General features: G+C 32.8%; 2 protein-coding genes across 2 annotated transcripts; both read left to right on the plus strand.

The window, feature by feature from the left end:
- Positions 1–3,442: 3,442 nt before the first annotated feature.
- Positions 3,443–4,631, plus strand: MED18 (mediator complex subunit 18). Its single transcript, XM_075300411.1, has 2 exons — positions 3,443–3,604; positions 3,864–4,631. Exons 1-2 carry the CDS (start codon positions 3,480–3,482, stop codon positions 4,384–4,386), a joined length of 648 nt encoding a protein of 215 aa, XP_075156526.1. The 5' UTR covers positions 3,443–3,479; the 3' UTR covers positions 4,387–4,631.
- Positions 4,632–10,514: 5,883 nt separating this feature from the next.
- LOC142230670 (protein no-on-transient A-like) lies at positions 10,515–19,760 on the plus strand. The gene is made up of 5 exons (XM_075301307.1): positions 10,515–10,906; positions 13,544–14,834; positions 15,265–15,561; positions 15,672–15,760; positions 18,477–19,760. The coding sequence occupies exons 1-5, from the start codon at positions 10,628–10,630 to the stop codon at positions 18,606–18,608; spliced, it is 2,088 nt and encodes a 695-aa protein (XP_075157422.1). The 5' UTR covers positions 10,515–10,627; the 3' UTR covers positions 18,609–19,760.
- Positions 19,761–20,296: the final 536 nt, after the last annotated feature.

The following is a 20,296-nucleotide window of genomic DNA, read 5'->3' on the forward strand; positions in this document are numbered from 1 at the left end:
TGGTTGAGAGAGTAACCCATACCATTTCACTCATAGAGAGTGAATCACAAAAAAACATCAGAGCTGTATACGCGTAATCGCTATTTAAAACATTTTACATACTCCCGGCTCTGGTTCAGAAAAACATACTGGTACATTAAATATTTTAAATGTACAACCCTAAAAAGCGGAAAGAACCACCCCATCCGGCGAGCTAGGCCGCAGCATAACACCCCTGAGTACCAGATCCGCTTAAATAAGGGGGTTGTCACAAAGAGCCCCTTTAAACAATCAGAAAAAGTGAATTTTAAGGTAGTTGTAAAAGAATCATTGTGGTCAAGTAAAACCCGATTGTTTAGATGATTATTAATTTTATTAAACATTTATAAATTCTCATAAATATAACATTTATACGACTATCACATCAAATTTAACATATTTTTATGCATTAATAAAAGATTGATGTTGAGTTACAAGTTGCAAGTTACATGTTGTAGCGTCTATCAGCCAGTGCTTTTATTCCCAATGGCGGCAGCGTGTCTGGAAAAATATTTGAAAAACTATCACTTTATTCCATTTGGAAAGTCAAAAATTGTTCACCAATATACCTTTCACAATTTTAAGCGAAATAACTATGTTTTTAGCACTTCATTATCATTTTTATTTAAATAAAATATAAGAAGCTAGTTGTGCTTGGTGTTTCACAAAATATAAAATGGCTCTTGTAACAATAGTGATGGCAAAATACTTCCATGTACATTTTGTACTTTTTGATATATTTACCCCATCACAGTTGGCGATAGTTGCAGTGTCACTTACGAGTCTGTGATAGCGATGAGGATGAAATGGAACGTTGAAATGCTGGCAGGGAACTTCTCAATAGTGACGGCGTTTTTCCGAGGAGTTTTGGATATCGTATACGACTGTTTTCGACATGGTGGGAATTCTCAAAAGCGCCGTCAAATTCAAAAAATGTTGGCAGGGATTAAACAAAATGTAAACAAATCAAGAAACGAAAAACAATCTAAAATATGGACGTGGAATTATTGATTGAAATTAAAAAACATAACGTCCTATACTTTAAAAAGTGCGTGGAATTTAAAAATACAATAAAAAGCGCAGAGGCAAGGAATGTAATCAGCAATTTCAATGGTGTTCCGACGCATGCTGTGTAACTCAATTGAAGAATCGTATTCGTCAGCGCATTTGAATACAACACACGCACACATGACCGCATAGTATGTAATTCCACTTTAAATATTCGATAAATGTGTTATCGATCACATTAACCAGCAGCAGTATCGATTATGCCGTCGGAGTTAACTTATAGTGTGGCCAAAATCTGAGATATGTTCCCCAATAAACACAAGCATTGGAGAAATACTTATATTCAATACGCTTTCAAACATTTTTTCAAAGAATTAGATTAGAATGTTATTTGAGAAATTGTTGAGAAAATCGCGTTCTCAACAAAAAAAAGACATTACCCTCAACAGTAGAATTCAACACGTTAGCAACAATTTCTCAACATATTACCAACAACTTTTCAAACTAAATTTCATTTTAACGCTTCAAACCAATTGGAAAATTTGTTGAAAGCAAGCAATTTGCAAGGCCATTTGAATTAATGTTGATGATGGGATTCACTACCAAATTGATACGGCGTTACCTATGAAAAATGCTCATCCTTGTGTTTGTTGGGTCGACACGAGCACTATCGTCCGCATAAACTTATAATCTGGACGGCGCATATTGTGTTGAATTTTGCTGTTGTTCAACAATTTCTCAACATGAATATTATACGGCGTTCTCACCAAGCATGTTTTGGGGTTTGAAATGCTTTTCCTTTATAAGCATTTCAAAACGAGTCGTTTTCCCCATATAAAAAATCAAGTCCAAAACACAAGTTTTCCTCAAAAACACGTCAATTTTAGAACGTGAACCCACCTAATTTGGAATATACCCCGTATAACATACCCTTTTCGCAATATATGTCAAAATATTGAAATAAATTTCCATGGCTGAATAAGGAGGTTGAATCACGATAACAAAAACAACAAATTTCAATATGTTGTTTACAATTTTAAGAAGTCAAAATCAGCTGATAAAAGAATCGTATGGCATTGGTAAAAGTGGCAATTATTTATTCTTTCAATTGTCCTGAAAAAATAATTCAAATCCAGAGAAAAATAAAGGTTCAAATTTAATTGCGTCACCTATGAGTGATTGTGAAGTGGATAATTCATCCGAAGAACGCCGATATGAGACAAATTAGACTATAATACCCACCAAAGTTAAGAATGAAAGTCAGTCAAATGGATCTTCGCCATCTATTAACAAAACCAGTTTATGATGCAGTTTAAAAACTGATATGCTTGGTATTTTGGGTCTGGAATATGTTATCAAGATACTCAAGTCATCTTTGAACAATTCTCCAGCTATGAATGCGCGAGTTTGTTTGAGATGCATTTGCTATGCAGTGTCATTTGGAGAGCTGCAATCACCATAAACATATGATTTTGACATATCAAAATTTTGTCGAAATAAAAAAATTGTAATCATATGGGCCCATGATTTAACCTTCTTGTTCAGCCATGTAAATTTCATAGGAAAAAACGGAATAAACAAAGGCTTTGAAGAATATGGACATGTGAAAATAACTTAAAAATTTGTTTCCCTTTGCGCTCGCGGTAATTATTTGAACATACGTTGTATATATGTGAATTTAGAGTAAATGAGAATTTCGAGATTCCATGGCAACAGTCAAACTAAAACATTTCAACTCGGTGTGAACGGTGAAATGTTTTGGAAAAACGAATGAGGAAAACGAGTCGGTGGGAACATAGCATTACCCTAATTCTTTGAAAAAATGTTTGAAAATTTTTGAAATGTAGGATTTTTTCAAACGTTTGTGATTATTGGGCAATGTTAGAAGACCCTTTGTGATATTTTGTAAAACAAGAGCAAATTCAACAATTTTCTTATAGCTTCTTATAAATTGTTTTAAAGAACGTAAAAAATTATGTCTGAAAACATTGTTATTACACTATAATTGTGCAATGTATATATGTGAAAAAATTGTCGGAATTCAAAATGATATAAGGTGAGTACTATGCTCGTATTTTTCACCAAAACACTAAATTAAAAGTACAAAAATCTCTATGAAGACGATTATATTTATAAAAAGTCTTGCGAAATAATGAATGGAAAAGAGGAATTGATTGTGGACTATTTTGTATTTATAATTTAATTAAATTAAAAAAGTAACCGTGAAAATAAGCGGGGTTTCAGCTTGAAAACTGAACATAGTACTCAGCTATAAATAGAAAAGGAATTGTGTGTGAATTTAACTTAGTCTCAAACTCTTTATATGAAAATGTTTTGTTTACCTTTCTTATTGTACTATTCTTATTTACTGTGAATTGCATTTTCAATAAGCCGTAAAATGTCTAATCGGCTTTGATATATGAAATAAAAACAAAAGCGACCACAGTGTGAAAATGGCTCAAATTGCATCTTCGAAAGAGTCTCTGTCCCAAGCACTACAAAATAAGATTATTCCAAATCAAGAGTATTTATTGCAAGGATCAATAATTGCATCTGCTGTTGATCACTTAATACATCGGTGAGTGATATCTATGACTATCTTTCCAACTTTCCTTATGTAAATCCATGAAAAGTAATATCCTGTTATTGCAAGGAAAAAGCGGTTGTTAATGTAACAACATTTGTCTTTCTAATATAAGAGCGTAGCCATCCATCTTAATAATATAAACAATTAGAAATGAGTAAAGAGTTACTTTAAATAAGGGAAATAGATTTTTTAGCAAATTTATTCATCGGCGATATCTACTAATTCATAACGTATTATTATCCTATTTTAGACTCAGAGGCCTTTGTGACAATGTCGAAAATGTCCAAGAAACGTTTCACGATTTAGAAGTATGTATGAGCATGAGACAACCAAATCAGCATGTGCCACTGCAAGTTCGTGTGCGTCGAGCATTAGATCGTGATGCTCCATTTCAACTCCGATATATTGGCCAACCTGAATTAGACCGGAACAGGCCAACTCTGGTTAGATCAAGTATAGATGTAGGATGCACTTCAACCGTTCTCGAGTTTTTAAATGAATTGGGATGCCGAATAGACTTTGAATATGTCAGTCAAGGATTTTTATTTCGCAAAGGACGGATGAAAATAACGGTTGCAAAGATATTCAAAATTATACCTGGAAAACAGCATGATAGTGAACCTGTTTGTAACAGCTACTTGGTGGAGCTGTCGGTTTTAGCTCCCAATGGGCAGGATGCTATTGGCGATGAAATGCGTATATTTGCAGAACAACTAAAGCCATTAGTACATTTAGAAAAAATCGATTTCAAAAGGCTTGGAAATATCCCTTAAAAATGGCAAGCAATTTGGAATGACTATGAATAACTTGAATGAATGAAAAGTTGTGAATCATGTTCCACAATGTTGTCGCTCATTGAATCAGTCACTATAAATTTAAAAATAAGAATACATATTATTTTAATTAAATTTTAATAATATTGAAATTCAAAAATACATATTTATACTTTGTTAATTTATTTTTCATAGTGTACAACAGATTTTTTAATTATTTCAAATATATATATTAATATATTCAATTACTTTCGAAATTCAATTATCCTATTTGTACCATATTCAAATAGGATACTAGTAATAGTTTCTTTGTCCGATATATGTACATAGTCGTGGGTTCTAGGCCAGATTCCGCCTCATATCTCTGTAAACCGAAATTCCATAGTCTGGAAGACTAAAAAACCTTTACAAAGAATGTGTCATTTTACCTTATATAAACACTTTTGCAATTGCATAATTTCAAAATATTTTCATAATTATTGAAGGGATATGTTTATGAAATTTGAAAATGGAAACTTTTATTATAACAGATATTTAGATATTGTTTTCCTTTTGAGAATATAGGCTAACTGACTGTAACATGCAATGTTACAAAAAAATCCTACTATACCGGAAGAGACTTTCCATTGTAAACGTTCGGACACGCTATAAAAAGGAGATCCATTGTCATTGAACTTAACATCGTGATAAAAGTGAAGTTCACCACTGTGGTATCACAATGGACTGAATAGTCTTAAGTGAGCCTGAAATATCGGACTGCCACTATACCTAACCTAACCATTGGAAAAGGGTTTTTTGTATTTTGTGTATTAGAAAATATTTTTTATTTTGGTATGATTTATGGCTGATGTAAGAGATTAACATAATATACATTGGTAATTGTCCAGACATCACTTTATAACCGTAGTTTTAGGCGATTTCTAATTTATTAAAATGTCTAAATATATGCCACATCGAAGCAGGTTTCCCTTTGACAGGGATCCCGGGAAATTCGAAAAAATTCCCGGGAATAGAAAAATTCCGGGAAAAGGAAAACCCTAATATTGGCGTATCTAAGGGGATTTTGTGGTTTGCCATCTCCCCTTCCAAACATGTAGTCTATTCGTTCAAACTTTGATTGTATATCGTCGTGTACTTCTCATCTACTCTACTGCGAATGGTGTATACCTTAATCCATAAAAATACTACACAGATGAGGTTTAAAAGGAACAGGATATCAGAAATAATGGAGAACGTCATGCCCTTTTGTTATACGGATGTGAATTATATAGTGTATGCGAATGGGGTATGCAATGGAGTAGTAAGGTACGAATACGGAATGTGTCGTTATTGAAGAAATTGGCATAGTCAGGCGCTCAACATCATTCTTCTAACTTCTATTGTATATCCTTGTATTAAATATTCCGTGTTCATCTCAGCCATTCAAAGTTATTTTTTCCGATTGACGAAATAAAAATAACATGAAGTGGTATTTTCGTAATAAACTAACAGCCACCATCTAGCCGCTGCCTACTACATGATAGAATAGAAATAATGTATATAACATGAAATTTATAGAAAAGTGTTAACAAAATAAAGTTTTATTTAGCGAATATCATTTTACAATCGTTTCTTATTACTGGTTATAGGGATAATAAACACAAATGCTGGCCTTGCATTGTAATTATAAAGGAGGCAGTGCGATTGACGCTGCAGTACTATGGTAGCAACGAATGGAATCACAAAAATAAATTGTTCCAAAAATAAAATGCAGCATTATAAAATAAATTTTTCAGAACAAAGTTCTATCCAAAATAAATTATAAATGCTTGTGCCACATAAACAACTAATTTTTATTTAAATAGCAAAATAATTTCCTTGTAGTCATCATCATTCCAAAATGATTGCGATGGGCTGGAATGAAACATTTAATTTCATTTTGGCGTTTGGGAGCAATAACACCAATTCAAACACTTCTCGTTAAATTTCATTCAGCGGATCCGACATATAATTTTTTATATATAAGTTGGATCTTTCATTGTTAGTCGAAATTTGACAATTTTTCTTATTCAATTCTAGCCAAGCCAATTTTTTTATTCCAAAATTATTTACTGTAATTTTATGCCCTGGAAGCAAACTTCACTTCCTAAATTCACGCTGTTCTCATTGGGTGTGATTTGAACGATGCAAGTGGTGTGTCACAAAGTAATTTTTAAATAGTTGGAGGATAATCTTTTGAATTTTATTTATGGTCATGCACACATTGGGCAGTAGTTCAATTTCTTGTTCAGCCCAACTTTTGTTGTTCTCGTTTAAGGTAAGTACTATGTTCGCTTTTCGCGTTGAAATTTTCGCGGTTACTTTATTAAAACAGTTCAATATAAAGCAGATAAATTAACTAAATTGATGTGCAATTTCTTGTTCCTCTAGATTTCGGCTAGACTTTACAGAATTATGTCTGTTTTCATTTATAATTTTGATTATTTCAGGAAAAGTAATCGCGAAAATAAAGTGATTTTCAACTCGAAAACCGAACATAGTACACACCTTTAAAATGTATGGTACAATAGGGCACACTGCACTGTAGATCTATAAGAGGATAATTTTCAAGTGAGGGATGAAGGCTTATACATTTTTCTTCGTTATTGTCTTTGATCCTTTGTATAGTTTCGGAACAAAAATATGGTCCGTGTTTGATTTATAAACCCACACAAATAGTTTTAATAAATAAATTATTTCTTAATTCACATTGCAAATGGCGCCATGCTATAAACGTCAGTTTTTCAACTCGAAAAAAAACAAAGTACCACAAATGGAAAAATTTCGCTAGTTTTTCGCATTTTTTAATTTTGTATGGAGTTTCAACGCGAAAACCGAACAGAGTACCGGCCTTTATACATTATTTATGTTCTACAATATAGTAGTGAGCGGCTAGATGTTGGTTGTTATTTTATTACGGAAATACAACTCCATGTTATACTTTGGTTTATCAATCGATCAGATTACATTTTTAAATAATAATCCGAACCACTTTAGCATTATAAATTCACAAAAAAACAGTTTTATAAATAAATTATTTCTTAATTCACATTGCAAATGGCGCCATGTTATGAAAATACTGACGTCAGTTTTTCAACTCGAAAAAAAATAAAGTATCACAAATGGAAAAAATTTCGCTAGTTTTTCGCATTTTTTGGTTTTGGTTTCAACGCGAAAACCGAGCAGAGTACCGGTCTTAAGGTAAGTACTATGTTCGCTTTTCGCGTTGAAATTTTCGTGGTTACTTTATTAAAACACTTCAATATAAAGCAGATAAACTAACTCAATTGATGCGCAGTTTCTTGTTCCTCTAGATTTTGACAAGACTTTTCAGGAATAATTTGGTTTTCATTTATAATTTTGATTATTTAAGGAAAAGTAATCGCGAAAATGAAGTGGTTTTTAACCCGAAAACCGAACATAGTACGCACCTTTAATGCAAAAAAATATTTTAAAGGCACCTAATAATTCCACTCATGCGATACTTTTTTGTAGTAACTTGGCGTGGTACAACTTCTCAATAGTGACGGCGCTTTTCCGAGGTGTTTTAGATATCATATACGACTTTTTCGACATGGTGGGGATTCTCAAAAGCGCCGTCAAATTCAAAAAATTTTGTCAGGGTAGTTGCGCTTGGTATTTCACAAAATATAAAACGGCTCTTGTAACAATAGCTCCGTTCGAGAACCCTATAATTTTTGATAATTATTACAAATTTTTACTGGAAGTCGTTCGTTTACACCAAAACGCCAACAAAAGAGAGCCGGAGAGAGACTACATTTGACAGTTATGAGATAGAGAAATTGCAAGTTTTTGCTAGAGATTTTTCCCCCAGTAAAATCTTGCAAACCATAGCATAGTTTGCCAGCTGGTTTATGATAACAAACAAAGTACCAATACAATGTACATGTTCGGCAACTACGATTGGAAGTTAAATATACAGGATTCGTTTTTTGTTTTCAATGTTTTAGCAGCTGAAATTTTCAATGTGCAAATGGTTACTGGATACCGTTCGTGTACTTTTCAGCAATTTTAAGCAAAGAGTGTAAAATACACTCTTATTCTCTTGCTAGTTTTTACTGGATATTTTTTACTGGAAAAGTACGCGAACAGACCTAATAGTGATGTCAAAGTACTTGCATGTACATTTCATACTTTTTGATGCGCTTCCCCCATCACAGTCAGCGATTGTTTTAGAGTCACTTACGAGTCTGTGGTAGCGATAAGGATGAAATGGAACTGGCAAGGTTATTTGTACGTTTTTTTTTTGGCTAATCGCCAAAAAATCATAGGTTGTTACGGCTACGTTACATTTGAAAATGCATAGACAGGTCTTAAATAAAACAAATTGGAAACTACAAACAACCCTGCCAACATTTCAAAGTTCCATTTCATCCTCATGGCTACCACAGACTCGTAAGTGACACTGCAACAATCGCCAACTGTGATAGTATTTTGCCATCACTATTCGCATGAAAGTATTTTGCCATTACTATTGTTACAAGAGCCATTTTATACTTTGTGAAACACCAAGCACAACTAGCTTCTTATAATTTATTTAAATAAAAATGATAAAGAAGTGCTGAAAACATAGTTATTTTTAGAGTAGTTTTTGAAAGAGAGAAAGTATGAAACGTACGTGTTTTTTTTAAGCTTTAGTTTTATTTATTTTATTTTATTTATTTATTTTTCTTTAATGTATATCTTTTTGTAATTATGCTTTTTTGTTGTATAGGTTATATGTTTTATTTTATTTGTTTATTTATATTTTTTATACTTTATGTTATATTTTGTAATATCCCTGCCAACATTTTTTGAATTTGGGGCGCTTCTGAGAATCCCCACTACGTCGAAAACAATCATATACGACATCAAAAACTTGTCGGAAAAGCGCCGTCACTATTGAGAAGTTGTACCACGCCAAGTTACTACGAAAAAGTAATCATCAGTGCAATTATTAGGTGCCTATTTAGATCAATTTCGAAGGACGCCAATAAGAACCCCTGCAAACTATCAGAAAAAGTGCATTTTAAGGTAATTGTAGAAGAACCATTGTGGTCAAGTAAAACACGATTGTGTAGATGTTTATTGATTTGATTAAACATTTATAATTTCTTATAAATATAACATTTTTCGGTTTATCTCATCATATTTAACATAATTTTTTGCATTAATAAAAGAATGATGTTGAGTTTTAAGTAGCAAGTTACATATTGCAGCGTCTATCAGCCAGCATTTTTTTTTTCGATGGAGACAGCGTGCCTGGAAAAATATTTGAAAAACGATCACTTTATTCTATTTGGAAAGTCGAAAATTGTTCACCATATACCTTTCACAATTTTAAGCGTAATATCTATGTTTTCAGAACCTTATTTTCGTTTTTATTTAAATAAAATATAACAAGCTGGTTGCGCTTGGCGTTTCACAAAAAATAAAATGGCTCTTCTAACAGTAGTGATGGCAAAATACTTTCATGTACATTTTGTACTTTTTGATATGCTTCCCCCATCACAGTTCGCGATGGTTGTGGTGACATTTACGAGTCTGTGGTAGCGATGAGGATGAAATGGAACTTTGAAATGCTGGCAGGGTTGTTTCTCTAGATTTCGACAAGACTTTACAGGAATAAGTTTGTTTTCATTTATAATTTCGATTATTTAAGGAAAAGTAATCGCGAAAATAAAGTGGTTTTCAACTCGAAAGCCGAACATAGTACCCACCTTTAAAATGAAATTTAGTTCGAAAAGTTGTTGCTAATATGTTGAGAAATTATTGCTAACGTGTTGAATTCTACTGTTGACGATAATGTCTGTTTTTTGTTGAGAACGCGATTTTCTCAAACATTTTTCAAATTGAATTCTAAGCTAATTCTTTGAAAATGTTTGCAAGAGTATTCAATATAAACATTTCTCCAATGCTTGTGTTTATTGGGTAGGATGTAAAAAATACACTACCTCTTTTATTGGTCATGCTATTTTTGTGTTGTTAAATAATTGGCCATATATAAATAAATGGCCATATATTTGACACATCTGGCAACTATAAGTGAACATGTCGAAGAAGCCATTTTGTATTTAGTTTCGTTAACTTTTCTTCGTCCAACTTCAGGTTATTGATTTCAATCATTCCTTTTCCGGCGGTCGTTGAGGTGAGTTGTTCTCAAGGAAGTTGCAATTGATAATTATAAAATAAAAAAAGAAATTGTGTGAAAGTAAAAAAAGTGATGAATACCAAAGCTGCAGTAAATGGCGGTGGCCCCTTGCCACAACGACCACAAAAAAACCAAGGTGGTGCCGATAAAAGTGCAGATAAAGGAATAGAAGGACCCGCAGAGAAAAAACCACGTTTCAATCAAGGTGGTCCGGGCCAACAGAACAACCAGCAGAACCAAAACCAAAATAAAGGCTTTGGAAATAAGAACAATAATCAAGGCTTTGGAAATAGGAAAAATCGTGGAGGTGGTAATCAGAATGCTAATAACAGAGGAAATTTCCAAAATCAGGTAAGAATTTTTTACTTTTCATACATATACGTTTAAATTTGAGAACGGGTAAAAAAAATAGTTTAAATATTAGTTGGGAATGTAATCAATCTTTAAAGAATGGATCGAAAATCAGATTTTTCGAGTCGGAGGAAAAAAAATGCATTTGTGAAAAATTATGTATACCACAAAATGGCTGCCCTTGTCATATTCTCTCCCTCAACCCCGTGCGTGCCCCATATTTTTAACGTAGTTGCCAACTACTGTGTTTGTAGCACAGGGTTGTATTCGATTTAAATTTGGTATGCTCTTCGTGTTAATTTGTTAAACTACATAAAGCTTCGAATAAAGTTGCTTAATTATTATTAATTATTCCCACATCCAAAACAATCTATAGATGATTATTGAAAGAATTTACACTGTAAAAATGGGTTTACATTTTACTTCAAGTTCCGGCCTGTCCGTCATTTCCAATAGAATCGAGAGATTATGCAGTCTGCAATTATGATATACATACCGAATAAACAAAAGCATTGGAGAGAAATGCTTATATTAAACACGATTTCAAGTATTTTTCTTTTTCAAAGAATTCGATTTAAGCAATGGTTTTGAAAATCTCGCTCTAAACCAAAGCAGACAATGTCCTCTTTGTTCAAGAATTCTGCACATTAACAACTTCTTAAAATGAAATTAATATCTGTACATTTTAGAGTATGTGTTGAAGCTATTTGAATTTATGTCGAGGATGGGGTAAGACACCCTCAAATTGATATGGTTTTAGCGTATCGAAGGTGCTCATCCTTGTACATTCGAACATGGTTGTAAGGATCTCGCAGGGACCGGGATATTTATTTCGTTATAACCGCACCAAACACAGTCACTAAAGTGACTTTGGTATTAAAATGTTCACAAAATTGATTCTTGCTCTTAATTCCATTTTCCACTTCTGTACTTTAATGAAAATGTATTAACGGCAATTTTCTTGAAGCTCCGTTAGGCTTTAACTGCCAGTTAACAGAAAGTAAATTGCAAATATCTTCTCTCCGGTTAACTTTAATTGAAAAATTTGCAGCAGTTAAGTTTCTAATTGGCATATGGAATATATACGCAAGATGACAGATATGTAGATATCACGGTTTAAAAGTTTGTTAGCTAACGTAGCACTAACGGAGCGTCATGAAAATGGGGGTAAATATGTTTTGTTATGCACGTTGTCATTTGTGTGGAAAACAAAAGAATACCTTTTGGAATTTGAAAAACTATACGTTATCTATCAGTAGTTAGTTATCGTATCAGACTGTAAATTAGACCTGTCCAGATTTCCAAAGTTCACATTTTTTAATGAGCACTTACAGTTTTAGAATCTCTCAATGATTGTAATAAGAGCTATGAAAAAAGATTTTGAAAAACTTGCTAAAAAGTTGCTCAACGCGGTTGAAGTCAGGATTTTGGCAATTTTCGAAAATTTTAAAGGTATACGTACAAACAAAATTTTAAATAATTTATTAATAAATATAAGAAATATCTAAAAGCGCAATCTTTGAGCTAACTGCTCAAGCAAATAATAAAAAATTCAAAACGTGAAATTTATTGAGCCGTTTGCTTGCTGTAGCCTGTAGAAATCAAAAAATGCAGAAAATGTCCGCAATTTTTTTTTCAATGCATTATATGTTTTCGAAAAAAAAAATTTATGTACGTTTGCATATTTTTTATATATTCTTGGAACAATAAGGTATAAAAAAATTTAGATTAAGAATTTTTGGATGTGTCATTAGTCGCTAAAAAATTAATTTATTTATGAAAGTCTCACTTAACCCATATGTGTTATTGTGAAATATCAGTCTATGAGCTAAAAGTCAAAGCAATAATAAGATAGATTAAAATTTTTAAAAAGTGCCACAAATAACTAAAAGTAAAATATTTAAGTGAGACCTTTCATAAAGAAATTAAGTTTTTAGCGACTAATGACACATCCAAAAATTCTTAAATTTTTTTATACCTTATTGTTCCAAGAATATATAAAAAATATGCAAACGTATTTAAATTCTTTTTTTCGAAAAAATATAATGCATTGAAAAAAAAAAAAAATTGCGGAAATTTTCTGCATTTTTTTATTTCCAGAGGCTACAGCAAGCAAACGGCTCAATAAATTTCACGTTTTGAATTTTTTATTATTTGCTTGAGCATTTAGCTCAAAGATTGCGCTTTTAGATATTTCTTATATTTACTAATAAATTATTTAAAATTTTGTTTGTACATATACCTTTAAAATTTTCGAAAATTGCCAAAATCCTGACTTCAACCGCGTTGAGCAACTTTTTGGCAAAAGTTTTTCAAAATCTTTTTTCATAGCTCTTATTACAATCATTGAGAGATTCTAAAACTGTAAGTGCTCATTAAAAAATTTGTGTTTTGAAAAATCTCATACATTTCTCCTGGACAGGTCTACTGTACATACTTTAAAATTATTTGAAATATGCAAATTTTAAAGATTCGTTGTTCCACACTTGTATATCTTTATCAGTCCCTTTTATATCTACGTTTATATAAAATGGTTTCGTATTTAATTCTGTTCCTTTTTATCCTTTTTTTCTTTGTCTTGTTTGTTTTGTTTGTCTACATTCTTTGTAATGCGCTTGTTTTTTATTTAACTTTAAGAACAATCAGCAGCAGCAAAAGCCTGCACAGGCTCAAGCTCAACCTGCACCGGCTGCAAAAGATGACAAACCACAAGCAGAGAACAAGCCAGCTGGAAATGCCGCCCCAGCACAACAAAACCAACAGAATCAGAGTCAACCAAGTCAAAATCATCAAAACCAAAACCAACAAAACCAGAATCAGCAGAATCAGAATCAACAAAACCAAAATCCTCAGAACGCCCAACAAAATAACCAAAACCAACCACAGTTTCAACAGAATCAAAATCAAAACATGAACCGTGGAGGTTTCGGAGGTGGTGGTGGTTTCGGAGGAGATGGTATGGGAAGAGGAGGAGGAGGTAACCGTGATCGCGGCCAGAAACGTGATCGTAATTTCGGTAACCGTGATAACCGCGATGGTGGAAATAATCAAAGAGGAGGTGGTGGAGGCGGTGGCGGAGATGGTCCACGTGGTAATCGTAATGACGAGTTCTTTGTCAACCAACGTTTACGTGCCATTTCTGGTCCAACCCATGAAATGGAACCTATACAGAATGCTGAAGAAAGCAAATTTTCTGGCCGCAACCGCCTCTACGTCGGTAACCTAACCGGTGAAGTTAGTGAGGAAGAGCTACGTGAGCTTTTCAAGCCATTTGGTGAAATAGCAGAAGTTTTCTGCAATTCAGAGAAGAATTTCGCATTCCTCAAAATGGATTATCATGCAAATGCTGAGCGTGCAAAACGTGAACTTGATGGATCAAACCGCAAAGGCAGAGTTCTTCGTGTTCGATTTGCTCCAAATGCCACAATTTTGCGTGTTTCTAATCTAACACCATTCGTTTCCAATGAACTTCTCTATAGAGCATTTGAAATCTTTGGCCCCGTTGAAAGGGCATTAGTAAATGTAGACGATCGTGGCAAATCCACTGGCGAAGGCATTGTTGAATTTGCCAAAAAGTCATCGGCTAATATTTGTTTGCGTTACTGCAATGAAAAGTGTTTCTTCCTCACAGCTTCGTTGAGACCATGTGTTGTGGAACCGTTTGAGCTCACTGATGACAATGACGGTCTGCCCGACAAGTCTTTAAATAAGAAAATGGCCGAATTCAATCATGAGCGCGGAGTTGGACCTAGATTTGCTGAACGTGGTAGTTTCGAACACGAATATGGCACCAGGTGGAAGCAATTGTATGAGTTGTTCAAGAGCAAGCAAGAAGCTTTAAAGCGCGAATTGAAAATGGAGGAAGAGAAATTGGAAGCTCAAATGGAATATGCACGTTATGAACACGAAACAGAATTATTAAGACAAGGTAAGTTGACATTACTATAAAAAGTGAGTAAAGTGAAAATCACAGTGAGTTTTTCACATGGCTTCTCCAGATAAAAAATTGATTTTTCCCAAATATCTTCACTATACCCTTAAATCTGTAAATCGACAGCTTGCTCAATTTATGCCGTTCAATATATGCCCATAAGTTAAAAAATATAGCAAATGAGCTAATTACCAGCATTTTCAGTTCAAATTGATGTACCGACTGCAATTATAAAAATGTTACCTCAATTGTTAGTCGATCTTTGTGAAATTTTACTTGCTGCTGTATGATTTTTAACCACATTGTTTCATATGTATGTAAACTAAAAATTCAGTTCATTTCTGCAGTTTTTAGTCATATTCCAATTATATTTAATTTATACTGCTCCTTTCTCAAAATTCATTATATTCGATGTCTAATTCGACAGAATTGCGTAAGCGCGAATCTGACAATGAACGCAAGAAGATGGAATGGGAAATGCGTGAAAAACAAGCCGAGGAAATGCGCAAGCGTGATGAAGAACAAATGCGCCGTCAACAATCTGAAATGCAGTCGCGCATGATGCGCCAAGAAGAAGAGATGCGCCGCCGTCAACAAGAAAACACATTGTTTATGCAAGCACAACAATTGAACTCATTGCTTGATCAACAAGAGGGTGGTTTCAGCGGAAACTGCAATAATTTTGATGGTTTTGGAAACAATCCCAACCCATTCGATTTTAGAGGTAATTATTTTGTTATTCTTTGTTTTGTTATCAAATTAGTTTAAAGTTTTGTTAGATGGTAGACATAATTAAAAAATTCAATGAGAGTCTAATTATTTCTCAATTTTTAGGCAATAACGGCGGTAGTGGCGGCAATGGCGCTAATGGCCCTAACGGCCCTAATGGCCCCAGTGGCCCCAACGGCCCAAACAACCCACAGGTACGTTCATTTTTCAATATGTTCAAAAGGCGAAGACAATAGAGCATTACCTTTACAATCAATAACCCAAAATTAAACTCAAGTTCCAAATCTAAAGAGATTGATGTACAGCATAACGCACTCGCACTTTCGTTTGATGATTTCAAACCTTGTAGCTGCTTTGTGCAGCCACACATATGGAATTTTTCCTATTGATGAGCAATTTCTAAATGAACAGTATTTATTAGATTATTCATTGTCGATTATTCAAACTATTTTATATGAAAAAGAAAATTTCATTGCCGTCACTTTCTCTTCTATACGATAATGAGACCTCATCAACGGTGTAAACCGGAGATTTGCTCCTCTTTCTCTCTACAAAACTATAAATCTGAACAAAAAAGTAACCTTTATTTTTTTATGTTTAACTATTATTTCTTAATTTTTGTAAATATTTTTTCATTTTTATTATACAATATTTAGCGATTGTTTAAGACTAATGTGTTACACAAGATATTTTTAGTTTAACTCGAAAACAATATTGTATGGTTCAAACAAGTACAACTAAAAAAAAGCAATTGTCAATTGTTTACTTTAAAATCTACGTTTTATCCATTTTAAGTAATTAATAAAAATAAACATAATGTTTATTGTAGAAAACAAAAAATCTTTGCAAATCTCACTTAAATTTTCTTCCCATCGTTGACAAAATAATTGCCGGCGTTCGGTGGCTTTCAACCAGTATCGTTTTGTTCTCGTTCACATTTCTCTGTGTACTATGATTTACCTTAAACTATTTTGTTATGAACATGCAGCTTTCCGGCTCATTAGCATTATGGCCAAATGATTATGAGCCATCAATTTCAGTTGCTCATGCACAAAAATCAATTTCATTCGTTTATTGACGAAGGATGATTTTTCCCCTTGAGTATTGTAATTGATTGGTGGGTGGCGGTGTTCATAATGGACTTTTAGATTATAAATAGTAGAGGCACACTATACTGGTTGTTGGCGGCGAACATTCGAATGTAGGACACGCCAAAATTTTGTTTTGTTTTGAATAATGGAAATGTCATTTTTACTAACAAACTCACATTTTATGTGAAGAACTTGAGATTATTTGACTCTTCAAAATGTTTAATTGATATGGACTTCTGGGGTAAATAGCATTTGGGTGTCTTATGGTTGGGAACGTTATTTCAATATACAACATATTTGCATAAAATCTAAGACGATTGAAACTAAATATATATCTGAATAGAAAATTGACTTTGTCAATTTCAGGGAATATACTCGATTGAAAGCATAATCTTTTTATACGATCTACACATATGTAATTATTATTGCAACATCTGGTTTCATGTACTTGTACTAAGATCAGTTTGTTGATTTTTACAAATATACCTGTCGAAAATTCCTTTTATAAAAATCTAGCAATCAATAGTTTGGTATTTAAGTGTTGTTGGATGGGATGGGTATGCAACAAATGTTCATCAATTAACTATCATGGGTTTTTTCTCAATCTTTAATAAAAATTATGAAAATGTATACATCTTGCATATGGAATTGAATTATAGAAAGCTTAAAATCGTTTCTTATAATAATAATATTTCTTTTTTTTTCCAAATGTTTAACATCTTACCTCCAAATAATTTTGGATACTGGTAAAAATTTGTCAGTTCTTCAATAAATCGATGTTAGTATGCCAAAGAAAAAGAATACGATCAAAAATGAATGTGAAATATATCATTCGTCATTTTTATATATGAAGATGAACTGATACATGAAAACTTGCTAATGTCATACTTTGAACAAGAAATTGCCTGTCTCTGGCCTCCTAGGATTTCCCATTCAGGCCGGCGCTGTTGATTGGTTTTCAAACAGAAACTCAAATATGCTAATCTTTACATAAGACATATATTTTTTTCAAAGATATGTCAATGTTGGACAACGCATTGATATTGTAAAATGTTCTTCGTTTTTTCGGCTGAATCAATTGATGTCACTTAAAATTTATATTCTAAATTCTCAATTTGTTTAATTTTTACGTCTAAACAACTGCCTTAATGGCAATTCTATGTGTACCACAATGTATACAATATATTAATATTTTTGGTGTTTTATGCTTTTCTATTTTCAATTCTAATTCATGCCGAGATGATGCATCCACATTTCTTTACTTGTGATATGAAACACAAAATTTGTGTTTGTAATTATATGAACGAATAAAATCACTTACTTTTTATTTATTTATGACAAACAGTAGTACAACGCTCGGGGCTGGGGTATTATGTGATTATGTACGTAAATATTGCACTTTTTGCAATTTGGGAAATGTTGTGAATTAAACGATCTCTAAAGGTCAAAACTCTGATGAAAACAATTAACATTTTGAATTTGGGTTAAAATTTTCAAGTATTTGTTTGGTGAAATGCATTTCCTCTACTATCATCCACTCGTTGCTCCACTCGATTTTTCTTGGAATTAATTTGTGATCTAGTAAATATGGTATTGTTAACTTCGATGGTTACTAGCTAAGCATTGTGTAATCCAAATCTCTTTGAACTAGGATAATTAAACAAATTTTATTTTTTTATTTTCTTTTTTTTTTCCTTGGTACTTTCTGTTGTATACACTGTATTTTCTAAATTTGATATGATGTTATCCATTGTGCAACATTCTTATGTATTATTTTTACGACATCAAACCTACCTTTAAATTTGCATCCTCTATATAGGATTTCGGATTTGAATTTGGTGGCAACCAAAATCCATCAAGTGGAGATAGCGGAAATCGCGGTGGACCTGCTCAACGCGGCGGAAACAGTGGTGGAAACAACAATCCATGGGAACGCAGGAGACGTTTCTGAGATGAAGTTAAAGACGATTCACAGATCTTGATAAATAATTAAATATTTGCCACTCACACACAAAAGAACGTATGATCTTCAATTTAGAGGCACATTGGTGTATTTGAGATGAAATTATTCATCTACTATGTTCTTCAAGCAAAAGTAGCATTAGTTTTAAGTTGAAATTTAAAAACAATTTTGACTTGCATCGTATAAAATTTAGTACCTATCTACGTATCTACTTACACCAAATTTAATCGAACCCCCCCAACCCATGCAACCGATGTTGGTGATGGTACTTTGTAAGATTGTGCTTCCCTCCGCCGTCCTGCACGTTGATCTGGCGCAGCATCATCTATGCTTACAATTGGCATCTACTATGCTTATCACAAAAGTAAAACAAAAAACATTCTATATGATTAAATTGGTGATTAGATCACATATACTCCACATACTTATACTCTAAAATCAAACAAGTATGGGTATCGTGGCATATTTGCCAGTGGTATCTATCTGTAAACACATTTGACAACTACCGACGGACAAGTGAACGTGAGACTTTGAATTAATCTTTTAATCATCAGTAACCAATTTTTCATTACATTAAGCTTTTTTAGTATATTTTACTACTACTACAACATACATAGATCATATGTAAAATTATTTACATTCAATTTATAAGAGTTTTAATTAATCTCAAAATGTAGATATAAGTAAATCATCATATTTTGTTCATTCATTATTAACATATCCTCTCTAGGAGCAACATAGCCTAACTAACTGCTCGAGAAAAGGAAAAAAAGAACAAGGCTGCATATAAATCGGTTTTCATTTGAGGGGAGAACACACAACGTGTGTGTGTGTGTTGATTCTTCTCCCATTTTGAAAGAAAACATTAATTATTACTCCTTCACTGTCTAAATTATTTTCATTTTCATTTTATTTTTTTTTTTTTGCTTTACTTATATCGTAATCGTAATTGTATACAATTTTGAGGACACTTCATTTCCAGTAACATGAGAATAGTTATGTAAACTATGGACGACTTATTGTTTGTCTATTCTAGTTTTAGGTCTACCTACCTATCTATATAAATATAATATTATAAATGACAAGAAGAACAAACTTACATAAATTATACTCATTGAATTGAGTATTTTAAATAAATAATGCATTTTGTTTCTCTTTGAAAGATTTCAAAAATTGGTCGGGCCATGAACTTCTTCGATCTAATATGTGGGTTGGGTGTTCATAACGTCGTTGGAATTATTTTGTACTATTCTGTGTGTGTTCTGGAATACACGTACCTTTTCTACAAAAAAAAAAAAAAGAAACATACTTAATACTACCATTGGCTTTTGTAAAAGTACGTGTATTCCTAAATGATGTATTTATTGTATGAATGTGAGTGAATTTGTGTGTGTGAGAGTGTCTGTTTGCAATATTATGAAAGAACTGCGAACATTATTAACATTGGGACAATTTATAACATAGTAAGGGACACTAAGAGTGTCGTAACTACTACAATAAGATAACAACATTCTACTGTCAAAGGAAAGCAGATTCCTTTTGTATATGTTTTGAGAGTTTTGTATCTGAATTGCCTATTTCTTTAATCACGGAGAAAAAAACGATGGACATTCAGATTTCTGTTTGAAATTACTGTTTTGAAGATATTCTCCTGAATAATGCATATACAGTCCAAC

This window comes from Haematobia irritans, chromosome 3 (genome assembly GCF_050003625.1).
Source record: "Haematobia irritans isolate KBUSLIRL chromosome 3, ASM5000362v1, whole genome shotgun sequence".
NCBI lineage: Eukaryota > Metazoa > Arthropoda > Insecta > Diptera > Muscidae > Haematobia > Haematobia irritans.

Excerpts from the sequence above, each read along its gene's own strand:
- LOC142230670 (XM_075301307.1), top strand. The coding sequence starts at position 10,628 with ATGAATACCAAAGCTGCAGTAAATGGCGGTGGCCCCTTGCCACAACGA. Across the intron at positions 10,907-13,543 it reads GAGGAAATTTCCAAAATCAG|AACAATCAGCAGCAGCAAAA; the intron begins GTAAGAATTTTT and ends TTTAACTTTAAG. Across the intron at positions 14,835-15,264 it reads AACAGAATTATTAAGACAAG|AATTGCGTAAGCGCGAATCT; the intron begins GTAAGTTGACAT and ends CTAATTCGACAG.
- MED18 (XM_075300411.1), top strand. The coding sequence starts at position 3,480 with ATGGCTCAAATTGCATCTTCGAAAGAGTCTCTGTCCCAAGCACTACAA. Across the intron at positions 3,605-3,863 it reads GTTGATCACTTAATACATCG|ACTCAGAGGCCTTTGTGACA; the intron begins GTGAGTGATATC and ends ATCCTATTTTAG.